Source organism: Salmo salar, chromosome 27 (genome assembly GCF_965601325.2).
Source record: "Salmo salar chromosome 27, fSalSal1, whole genome shotgun sequence".
Lineage (NCBI taxonomy): Eukaryota > Metazoa > Chordata > Actinopteri > Salmoniformes > Salmonidae > Salmo > Salmo salar.
This window is the reverse complement of record NC_138317.1, coordinates 10,730,896-10,743,515: the sequence shown is the minus strand read 5'-3', so window position 1 is coordinate 10,743,515 and position 12,620 is coordinate 10,730,896. Positions and strand designations below refer to the sequence as shown.

At 41.7% G+C, this 12,620-nt stretch overlaps 1 protein-coding gene across 1 annotated transcript in view; it reads right to left on the bottom strand.

The window, feature by feature from the left end:
* The window catches only part of LOC106588436 (chloride channel protein), a 33,834-nt gene that overhangs the window by 13,934 nt on the left and 7,280 nt on the right, over positions 1–12,620 (bottom strand). Inside the window, exons 2-8 of the mRNA XM_014177430.3 lie at positions 6,892–7,198; positions 6,063–6,194; positions 2,934–3,062; positions 2,337–2,470; positions 2,148–2,225; positions 1,792–1,870; positions 1,385–1,510 (exon numbers count right to left, since the gene is read on the bottom strand). Coding sequence (XP_014032905.1) covers positions 1,385–1,510; positions 1,792–1,870; positions 2,148–2,225; positions 2,337–2,470; positions 2,934–3,062; positions 6,063–6,194; positions 6,892–7,198 — 985 coding nt within the window. The remainder of the gene's footprint in view (positions 1–1,384; positions 1,511–1,791; positions 1,871–2,147; positions 2,226–2,336; positions 2,471–2,933; positions 3,063–6,062; positions 6,195–6,891; positions 7,199–12,620) is intronic.

Sequence of the window (12,620 nt, the reverse complement as noted above, 5' to 3'; positions counted from 1 at the left end):
TGGGAGCAATTTCCAAACGCCTGAAGGTACCGCGTTCCTCTGTACAAACAATAGTACGCAAGTATAAACACCATGGGACCACGCAGCCGTCATACCGCTCAGGAAGGAGACGCGCTCTGTCTCCTAGAGATGAACGTACTTTGGTGTGAAAAGTGCAAATCAATCCCAGAACAACAGCAAAGGACCTTGTGAAGATGCTGGAGGAAACAGGTACAAAAGTATCTATATCCACAGTAAAACGAGTCCTATATCAACATAACCTGAAAGGCCGCTCAGCAAGGAAGAAGCCACTGCTCCAAAACCGCCATAAAAAAGCCAGACTATGGTTGCAACTGCACATGGGGACAAAGATCGTACTTTTTGGAGAAATGTCCTCTGGTCTAATGCAACAAAAATAAAACTGTTTGGCCATAATGACCATCGATATGTTTGGAGGAAAAAGGGGGAGGCTTGCAAGCCAAAGAACACCATCCCAACCGTGAAGCATGAGGGTGGCAGCATCATGTTGTGGGGGTGCTTTGTTGCAGGAGGGACTGGTGCACTTCACAAAATAGATGGCAGCATGAGGGAGGAAAATGATGTGGATATATTGAAGCAACAGCTCAAGACATCAGTCAGGAAATTAAAGCTTGGTCGCAAATGGGTCTTCCAAATGGACAATGACCCCAAGCATACTTACAAAGTTGTGGCAAAATGGCTTAAGGACAACAAAGTCAAGGTATTGGAGTGGCCATCACAAAGCCCTGACCTCAATCCCATATAAAATATGTGGGCAGAACTGAAAAAGCGTGTGCGAGCAAGGAGGCCTACAAACCTGACTCAGTTACACCAGCTCTGTCAGGAGGAATGGGAAGGCTACACGAAGCTTGTGGAAGGCTACACGAAAAGTTTGACCCAAGTTAAACAGTTTAAAGGCAATGCTACCAAATACTAATTGAGTGTATGTAAACTCCTGACCCAGTGGGAATGTGATGAAAGAAATAAAAGCTGAAATAAATCATTCTCTTTACTATTATTCTGACATTTCACACTCTTAAAATAAAGTGGTGATCCTAACTGACCTAAAACAGGGAATTTTTACACGGATTAAATGTCAGGAATTGTGAAAAACTGAGTTGAAATGTATTTGGCTAAGGTGTATGTAAACTTCCGACTTCAACTGTATACATGCATACTATACAACATAGAGGAAACCAGAAGGCACCACCTAGCAGAATTTCTGCTTTCATTATCATACCGGAATAGGCCTATATCATTTCCCAGATACGGTTCTATGGGAAAGGGTTCCCTCTTGCCAAACATGTTTGTAGACAGCCATCACAAAGTGTTTTGCGATGCAAGCTTTTTGGTAAACACATACTGATGTCATAGTACATTAACCCACCTGCATCTTTGTTGAACACAGAGAGCACTCTGAATATGAAGGCACTGAAGGTGGCGGCAAAATAGCCTCTCCAGTAGTTCCTCACAGCAAAGTAAGTGGACGTCACCTCTATACTGAACAGCACCCCTGGTGGAACGACAGGATCAAAGAAAGACCGGCAAAATATCACTCAGATCTGATATTAGAAAATCTGGCATGTAGTCAAAGTCTAGATTGCATATTTACTATACACTGAAGGCTTGCTATGATGACCCGTCACAAATCCATATTTGTTTTAGGCTATTTCAGCACCATGCCTATATTGATTGTCAGACACATGACAATTGTTTCAGCTGATTTCCTAGCTTGCTTCATACTAGATGAATGGAAGGTGAATTGAGAGAAAGAAAAGGAATATAGGGTTGTACCTCCAAGAGGGGTACCGAAACAACAGCCCACCCCAACCGCACAGCCAACTGTGAGGATGTCTGTGTAGCAGTATGGGCTCTACTGACACACGGAGAGAGTGAGAGGGGGGGGGGGTGGGGGGTGGGGGGGTGGGGGGGTGACAGAGAGGTAAGGTAGAGTGAGGAAGGGGAGAGGCCAAGAGCGAGAGGAAGGGACAGACAGTTTGAGGGAAAGGGATAAGTGGATCCCATACCAGCAAGGAACAGAGGGAGGAAAAGAGAAAGTCAATGAAAAACGCCTAAAAGTATAATGCGAAGTGATCCGACAAAACTGTAATGTCCTCATTATTCTCAATGCTGGTCAAGTAACTGCTTACCTGATTGACTCCTGAGAAGAACATCATACACTTGCTCAGCACAGCAGCACAGATGCTGGCTATATGAACAAATGGGCCCTTGGGAAGCAATATGAAGGACAAATAGAAAGGGGGAAGAAACAAAGAAACTTTTAGTGGCTTTTTAGACAGCTGTAATCAGGGAATCAGATGTGAGTGTGTGTAACCCACCTCTTTCCCCACTGGCATCCCACTGCCCAGACCTGCAGTCAGACCAATGACCTTGGCAGTAAAAGCCTTGAGAGTCAGATACTCTTTCAGCACTACGCCTCTGAGAATGGTCTTCAGCTCAGGAATACCAGAGCCTGAAAGACAAAGACACACAGAGAGACACAGACAGAGAGAGCGTGAGACACAGAGAGAAACAGAAAGACAAACAGGGTGGTGAGGTGAAAGAGAGAGAGAGAGAGAGCGCGAGACAGAGAGAAATAGAAAGACAAACAGGGTGGTGAGGTGAAAAGAGAGAGAGAGAGAGACAGACAGAAACAAAGACAAACAGGGTGGCGAGGTGAAAAGAGGTCAGGGCAGAGAAAGAATGACAAAATCGCTGTTTTATAGGAAAAATATATATATACATTTGACTCAACAACAATTAAAGGGTCATAACTCTAGACAGACAGTGAGGACATCAGTGTGTCAGGCCAGGGCTAGGTAGGTACACAAGCAGAGAGGGGAGAAAAATCTATGGATAACAGATTGCGGGTAACAGGTCATTAGGGGCGGCGGGGGATGGGGAAAGTAAGCAGTAAACATTGAGCGTGTACACACCGATGGCTTGTGGGGCAACCAGGTGGCAGAAGGAGGAGGCGAACATGATGAGCACCATGGGATAGCTGACCCAGGCCAGGTACTGGAGCAGGACATTACCCCTCAGCTCCCAGTGAATCCACTTGTACACTGACATGGGGACAGAGGGATGGGACAGAGGGATGGGAGAGGAGGATTGGGGAGAGGGGTGAAAGTGAGGCATGAGAAGGAATGTGAGAAAAAGCAGGAAGGTATTGGAGAAGATGAGAAAAACAGAGGAGGGGGAGGAGGAAGAAGGGGAAGAGGGAGGAGGAAATGAAGGGGGAGACGGAACACGGGGTGAAGATCAGGGAAGAGGGTGGAGGATAAGGTAACGGAGGTGAGAAGAGAGGAGAAAGGGAAGTCGGTTATGACAGGGCAGACACAGACACAGACAGTCACAAAGAAAATATACTTTAAGATGGGGTTTTCTAGGGTCAACTGTCAATCCATCTGGACTGACAGATGTCTGTTTCCACTCGTAGATGTTTCTCTTGGCATTAGTGGTATTCTATATGAGGGGCACTGACTTGTTGAGCATCACCATGTTTCATTGAAATGTACACCGTAAAAAAAAAGATCTTGAGATTCAGTCAAAATGACTCATTTTGTCTAGCCAAGTAAACAACATTTGAATAATGTGTTGGGTTGACAATTTTTTTTCTTACATTTCAAAACGTATTAAATCAAATTGATTTTGCAAAAAACAGTATTTTTACTGTTCACAACCATGAAGTCAAATCAACAGAAGCAACATAACAGTAGTATTGACTGAACATATCAAGTTCAGATGACTTATAGTTATTTGGGGGGGCTCATTAGAATAATACCCAGCATGTTTTGCATCCGTGCGTTGTATATTTACATTTGGACATTTAGCTGACACATTTATCAGTTAGTGCATTCAACGTAGGTAGATAAACAACCTCATGTAAAAAGAAAACAAGAAAAACGTTTCTGTCAGTAGCTTTGTTTCCATTAACTTGCCCAGTAATTTTTTTGTCGACATTTAGAAAGAAAATAGCTTGCTAGCTAGCCATGTGAACTAACTAAGGCTAACGTACAGTCATGTCAGACAGTACAGCCAACAGAGGAAACTGCACAGCTAACACAATCACTTCAAGCTGAAGCTGGAAAGACTGCAAACTGCCTGCACTTCGTTTTGTTTGATATTTTTTCAATTTACATTTCTTTGTATAATATCCATAAAAATTATGCAAGCTGATTCATGATTTTCGACTGGCTGAGAAACGCTACCTGCCTGTCTTTCTGTATCGTCCCGACACGGTCATTACTATGACACAGCTGGAGATTGAATTTGAATATTGAAACAATGTTGCAAATGTCGGAGAGACAGATAGCAAGGTGTATACAAATCTCCGCTGTCGAAAACTAAATGTTAGTCTAAAAGAAATCTGAGATAATGTGAAGATGCTTTTTATAGTGGAGATCAAGTTTATAAATTGCCTGGCTGGGCTGATGAGACAGTGGATTGTGCAGTCAGATGGAATAGAGTAAATAGGCATTTTAACGTCATAGATTTAGCCAGTGGTAACTTGTGGAATTGACACCGGCTGAAATGCGGTTTTAACCAATCAGCATTCAGGATTAGACCCACCCGGTGTATAATTGACTAATATTTGCCATATTCTAATAATTCTCATGTGCCAACGTATCGCCACAGTCCGTCCCATGGTGAAAACTGCACTCCTGTAGATCTAAAACAATTGGATGGTGAAACTTGCCAGCCAACCAGAAAAGCAAGTTGAAGCAATTCAGGCACTCTTGAAAGTCAGGACAATCCTTGTCCTGCAAAGAAACATTATTTTTATAGTTGAAAAAAAATGGATTTTGCAAGCAGTACTGTAGGTATTTAGAATTAACTGTGATGTGGAGCTTAATAGTTATGTGGTGACATCACGTGCCCCATGTACCTTCAAAATCATTAGTCTATCATAATTTAAATCAGAAAACACAGTTTCCGTCATCATTTGTCGCAATAAAGACAGTTCAAAAAAAGAAAGTTTGTCCTATATCTGCCGTTTACATTACACATGTTGCAAGGATTTTTTTTGCAACGTTGCTTTTGTCAAATAAACCTGGGTCAATGGAAACCTGCCTACTGTTACTGAGAATGCCATTGTAGGTGAAGTGATCTGTTGGTTGGTTGAGTGTACTGTCAGTTTCGAAACTGGCGAAAAAGCTCACACATGAGCAAGAGACAGATGGGAGCATAATGTTCCCCACTGAAATGTACTATTTCATTTCAAAGACTTAGTCAGTTCTGAAATGGGTAATTTTCAACGTAGTTGTTTCAACTGGAAGTTGACACAACTTAAGATTTTAAGGCAGCCTGGTAACAAACTTTGGTAAGTTGAAAATAACTTAGTTTAGCTTTTCTGACTAGCAAATACTTGTCCTCTAGACTTAGGGAATTTGTCAAAACAACTTGAGTAGCTTTGTTAGCACAACTAAAAAAAAAAATCTGGTCATTTGACGAAAAGTATGAAGTTCATTCAACAAGTTATTAAATCCACATTTGCCAGTTCCACTAACTTTACTAGGTTGAAGAAAAACTTTAACTCCACACGAAATCCGGATTGGACTTGACATGGAATTTTAAAGTAGCCTGGTAACAAACATTTGTAAGTTGAATCAACAAATATTTTTTTACAGTGTACAGATGTGTCGTCCACATATCAGCGAAAATTGACTCTGTTTATGAATAACATCACTGAGAGGTAGCATATAAAATTAGAACAGTAGCGGTGCAAGAACAGAGCCTGGAGGGACTCCATCATACAAACTTCACTAAACTCCATCATATGGGTAAGTATTGTACCGTTTTGTAATGTTTGTTTTGCAAGATGAATTTTGCATATCAGGTTACCACGGAACCATTTTGCAACGCTTTTCGATAACCACTCACCCTAACCCTCCGACAATAAGCAACCAGGTGTCTAGTCTAGATCATTATTTATGGTGTAAAAGCATTCATGCAACTGTATGATCTGCCGGTTCAGTGGCTCAAATGCAAGCGTTATAAAAACATATTGCATCATCATAAAACAAGATTGTTTAGTATGTATTGCATTGTGGGTATTGTAGTACATTGTAGACTCTTGGCGCTGGTGTAGTCCATGGTCCAGCTGACCAGCGCCATTGAGACACCCAGCAGCACCAGGAAGATCCAGTCCTCTCCCAGCTTGGTGACTAGGAACCTCTGTATCCGCGCTACACAGTCTGAGCAAACAACAAGACAGACATGATTCACTTTAACACTGTTCGAGTTCATTTAACACCAGCGACCTGTGAAAGCAAAATTGCAAGATTATGTTATAATACGTTTATTGCATCAAATGGTTGTTTTATGCAACAGAATAAGAGGTTGTTAGAACGCTGATCTGTGTGTGTTCTACTGAAGGTGGGCCTCTGGAAGATTTACGATGCCTTTGGGTGATACCGCATTCCAGAGCATGAGTTCATGTTTCTGTTCTATAGGATACCAGGGAGAGATGACCCCAGGGCCAGACCTTGGTCTCTACACAAAGATAACTGTTTTTACAGAAGATACTGTCTGCTGTGAATTCTAAGTATCTTTCATACAAATCTTAACCTTGTGACCCATTCCATACATCTGTTGTTTGTGCTGTAGACTGAAAGGGGTGTATCTTGGCTATAAAGTACCTTTGTACCTTTGTCTGGTGGCTCTCAACGAATCATCTGAGGGTGATTCGTCGACCAGACATCATTACAGCACATCATTACAGCACTCAATCGATTCACTTTATGTGTGTGTTGTATTGACCTGCTCCCTTATTAATAAGTGAATAAAGATTTAGTTCAAGTATGACTCTGACTTGTGTGATAAGTTTGTCTCTCCTCATTTGATAGTAAAGAAATTAACCACCACAGACTTTACGGAACATGGACTCCTCACCTCTGCACTTTGAGTAGGAGGGGCGTTTCTTTATAGACAAAGGGTTGCCTTGCTCTGTAGCCATATGTGCATGTCCTGCCTCATCCGAGTGATGCAGACCCCTGTGCCTGCTGTGGTGCCCGTGTCCATGTGTGTGACTGTGGGGGTGGCCATGGTGGTGGCTGTGGTGATGGTGGCCATGGCGATGCTGCGGGTGGTGACCATGGTGATGGTGGTCGTGTTTCTTCCATTGTCTCGCTGTTAGCAGTCGGGTGGCCTCTCTCCGGCGGCCAGACCCACCCGGGTGCTCGCTGTATTCCCCATACAGCTGAAAGTGACAGGAGGAAGAGAGACTACATTACCTATATGTTCCTGAGCAAAAGACAATGACGAACTGCTGAAAATGTAGTTCAGGTAAGGTTAGAGGGCAAAAATGTCATTTTAGGATAATAAGAATAGTTTAAGATATTTTAATTTCACACCGAATGTGTATATTTTAAAGAAAATACATCATGCAGTATATACTATTATTATACATACAGTATATCTACATGTAACAGTTCATATATGTTTACATATGAAAATAAGAAACTTACCTTAAGGGAACATTCATCTATCATAGAAGAATGTAAAAGCAATATACATACACTACCGTTCAAAAGTTTGGGGTCACTTAGAAATGTCCTTGTTTTTCAAAGAAAATCACTTTTTTTGTCCATTAAAATATCAAATTGATCAGAAATACAATGTAGACATTGTTAATGTTGTAAATGACTAGGGTAGCTGGAAACGGCAGATTTTTTGTGGTATATCTACATAGGCATCCAGTGGCCCATGATCAGCAACCATCACTCTTGTGTTCTAATGGCACGTTGTGTTAACTAATCCAAGTTTAGTTAAGAGGACAAGTACATTAGTGTGTCTAGTTTGAGAAACAGACGCCTCAAGTCCTCAACTGGCAGCTTCTTTAAATAGTACCTGCACCAGTCTCAACGTCAACAGTGAAGAGGCGACTCCGGGATGCTGGACTTACAGGCAGAGTTCCTCTGTCCAGTGCCTGTTCTTTTGCCCATCTTATTATTTTATTTTTATTGGCCAGTCTGAGATATGGCTTTTTCTTTGCAACTCTGCCTAGAAAGCCAGCATCCCGGAGTCCCTTCTTCACAGTTGACGTTGAGACTGGTGTTTTGCGGGTACTATTTAATGAAGCTGCCAGTTGAGGACTTGTGAGGCGTCTGTTTCTGAAACTAGACACACTAATGTACTTGTCCTCTTGCTCAGTTGTGCACCGGGGCCTCCCACTCCTCTTTCTATTCTGGTTAGAGACAAAATAGAACAAGAATAGACTGATGAGTTTCAGAAGAAAGGTCTTTGTTTCTGGCTCTTTTGAGCCTGCAATCGAACCCACAAATGCTGATGCTCCAGATACTCAACTAGTTTTATTGCTTCTTTAAATCAGGACAACAGTTTTCTAACATAATTGCAAAAGGGTTTTCTAATGATCAGTTAGCCTTTTAAAATGATAAACTTGGATTAGCTAACACAACGTGCCATTGGAACACAGGAGTGATGGTTGCTGATAATGGGCCCATCTTGTACGCCTATGTAGATATTCCATAAGAAATCTTCCGTTTCCAGTTACAATAGTCATTTACAACATTAGCAATGTCTACACTGTATTTCTGATGAATTTTATGTTATTTTATTGGACAAAAAGTGCTTTTCTTTCAAAAACAAGAACATTTCTAAGTGATCCCAAACTTTTGAACGGTAGTGTATATTGATTGTTGCAGATTGTGGAAGAATTGTCATAATGTACAGTGAGCTCCAAAAGTATTGGGAGAGTGACAAATGTTTTATTGTTTTGGCTCTGTACTCCAGAACTTTGGTTAAAGTGCTCGGGCGGGAGGGGTGCAACTCAATATTAGGAAGGTGTTCCTAATGTTTGGTATGCTCAGTGTATATTACAGTAGTCAAAAGTTTAGTATTTGGTCCCATATTCCTAGCACGCAATTACTACATCAAGCTTGTGACTCTACAAACTTGGATGCATTTGCTGTTTGTTTTGGTTGTTTTTCAGATACATTTTTGCCCAGTAGAAATGAATGGTAAATAATGCGATTCAGAATACGATACAGAAAGACAAAACTCCTCAACATGTCGACCTTAAAATCTTACTGAGCGGAAGCATGTGTCTACGTTTGGATGAATTACAGCTGGACAGCCTCCAGACATCTGGTTAAGAGATAATACCAGCCTGCAGCTCTCCCACACAGACATGCAGACACACGTATAGAAACACGGACATACTTTCAGAAACACACACTAAAATCATTTCCTGTTATCTAGTAAATCTAATACGACATTACTTGGCTTTTATCACTTTGTAATTACAATACATATCTATCACTCAAAGATACATTCTATTACATGAATTTCTTACGGGGGGGGGGGGGGGTTGGTAAGCTACCACACCAACCAAAGATCAAGCCAAGAGCCAAGGTATGCGATCCTCTATCAGACAAGACCAGCAGTTGGTTGTGGGTAAGTATTTCACACGCTTTGTAAATCATGACAGACACATTTCACTATCAAACTGGACAGGTGGCAAATATTCCACTCCAATTCTAAATGGAAGACGACATATTCGAATTACGTGCATAAACGGTCAATTAAGTCTACTAATTACTATGATAAAAACCACAATCAAATGGCAGACCATCTTGTAAGGAATATGTTCTCCACTCCAATCTTTTCCACATGAACAGTTCAATGGTCTTCAAACCTATTTAAACAGACAAACCTTTGTCTATGTACATAATGAGGGGATAACATAATGAAGTTTGAGACCTGAATAATATCATAATACTGTATAGTTAATGTGGGCTTCCATGTAAAACACTAATTATTTTATGATTCATGTTTGCTTATTACCGTGACACTATGTGTTAAAGCTATTCTTATACCTGCTGCATGCAAAGTGAAGGCCTACATTGCAACTCCATACTATGGCCTTTTCTCAATTGGATTTGCTCAACCTCTGCGTCCTCTCTCCTCCATCCTTTCGCTCCGCTATTTGATAAAAGGTCAAAACTAATCGAGGAGAGGGAGCGTGGACGAAAAGGCGCTTGTATGAAATGAGACTCTCCTTCTCCGCCCGCGCTGCCAAGCGTCAGGCAAATTACGTTTACAGGGGTGGATGCCAAAATAAATGTTTAAAGTGATAAAAACAAATGAAGTTAGTTGTGCAAGACATTTTGTAGATAAAACGATGTGTGCCAGATTACAAAATTCTTTCAAGGACTCCGGTAGGAAACACGACTATCCTCGATTAAGGTGGCTGTCGCGGAGGGGAGGACACTCTTCCGTTCGCCTACTAACGAATTGACATCTTCTCGACCACCTGACCACTAGGTTTCTGGGTCACGGAGGAGGGAGGACAGAGAGAGGGTGGAGGACGGACTTTTGGCCTAATTAGAAAAGGCCTATTACACAGTAGATGGGCATATTGACACAAAACATCCTCCTGAAATCAAATGCACATCAATGGGGTGCTTGGGACAATATGCAATATGGAGTAGAACCCATACATTCACATATATACAGTTGAAGTCGGAAGTTTACATACACTTAGGTTGGAGTCATTAAAACTCGTTTTTCGACCACTCCACAAATTTCTTGTTAACAATCTATAGTTTTGGCACGTCGGTTAGGACATCTACTTTGTGCATGACACAAGTACTTTTTCAACAATTGTTTATTTCACTGTATCACAATTCCAGTGGGTCAGAAGTTTACATACACTAAGTTGACTGTGCCTTTAAACAATTTGGAAAATTCCAGAAAATTATGTCATGGCTTTAGAAGCTTCTGATAGGCTAATTGACATCATTTGAGTCAATTGGAGGTGTACCTGTGGATGTATTTCAAGGCCTACCTTCAAACTCAGTGCCTCTTTGCTTCACATCATGGGAAAATCAAAAGAAGTCAGACAAGACCTCAGAAAAAAATTGTAGACCTCCACAAGTCTGGTTCATCCTTGGGAGCAATTTCTAAACGCCTGAAGGTACCATGTTCATCTGTACAAACAATAGTACGCAAGTATAAACACCATGGGACCACGCAGCCATCATACCGCTCAGAAAGGAGACGCGCTCTGTCTCCTCGAGATGAACGTACTTTGGTGCGAAAAGTGCAAATCAATCCATGAAGAACAGCAAAGGACCTTGTAAAGATGCTGAAGGAAACAGGCACAAAAGTATCTATATCCACAGTGAAACGAGTCCTATATCGACATAACCTGAAAGGCCGCTCGGCAAGGAAGAAGCCACTGCTCCAAACCTCCATAAAAAAGCCAGACTACGGTTTGCAACTGCACATGGGGACAAAGATTGTACTTATAGGATAAATGTCCTCTGGTCTGATGAAACAAAAACAGAACTGTTTGGCCATAATGACCATCATTATGTTTGGAGGAAAAAGGGAGAGGCTTGCAAGCCGAAGAACACCATCCCAACCGTGAAGCACGGGGGTGGCAGTATCATGTTGTGGGGGTGCTTTGCTGCAGGAGGGACTGGTGCACTTCACAAAATAGATGGCATCATGAGGGAGGAAAATTATGTGGATATATTGAAGCAACATCTCAAGACATCAGTCAGGAAGTTAAAGCTTGGTTGCAAATGGGTCTTCCAATTGGACAATGACCCCAAGCATACTTCCAAAGTTGTGGCAAAATGGCTTAAGGACAACAAAGTCAAGGTATTGGAGTGGCCATCACAAAGCCCTGACCTCAAACCCATATAAAATATGTGGGCAGAACTGAAAAAGTGTGTGCGAGCAAGGAGGCCTACAAACCTGACTCAGTTACAGCAGCTTTGTCAGGAGGAATGGGCCAAAATTCACCCAACTTATTGTGGGAAGCTTGTGGAAGGCTACCCAAAACTTTTGACCCAAGTTAAACAATTTAAAGGCAATGCTACCAAATACTAATTGAGTATATGTCAGGAATATATGTCAGGAATTGTGAAAAACCGAGTTTAAATGTATTTGGCTAAGGTGTATGTAAACTTCTGCCTTCAACTGTATATACACACACTACCTTTATTGTTTAATGAACATTTCGATCAAGTGGTAAACGGATCTTCATCACATAATTTAGATACTGTGGACGTCATACACCAGACATAATTGAATTTGTGAAACAAAAGCTTTTGTGGGAAACCAACAACCTGTTGAGGGAAGTCTGAAAACCTTCTGATATACAGTTGCAGTCGGAAGTGTACTGTATACTATAAGTGCTCAGATACAAACAACATCTGCACAGTGCAGTTGACCTCTAGTTAACAATACCACACTAGGAATCAGTCAGGCCTAGCATTTAGGGAAAGGGGGATACCTCGTCAGTTGTACAACTGAATACCTTCCACTGAAAGGTGTCTTCCGCATTTAACCCAACCCCTTTGAATCAGAGAGGTGCGGGGCAGCCTTAAATAGACATCTACATCTTCAGCGCCCGGGGGACAGTGGGCAGAACGACAGATTTTTACCTTGTCAGCTCGGGGATTCGATCCAGCAACCTAACCACTAGGCTACCTGGCGCCCCATTTAAGCTTTGGGCTGCCTTTCAATAACCTTTCAACACCTCATAATTTAGTGTACATGTACAAGTCTGTCTCTGTGGGTCCTAGAAAGAGTACTGTACGTCAGTCATACACATGGATATGTATACCGAATAAAATTACCAACGTATA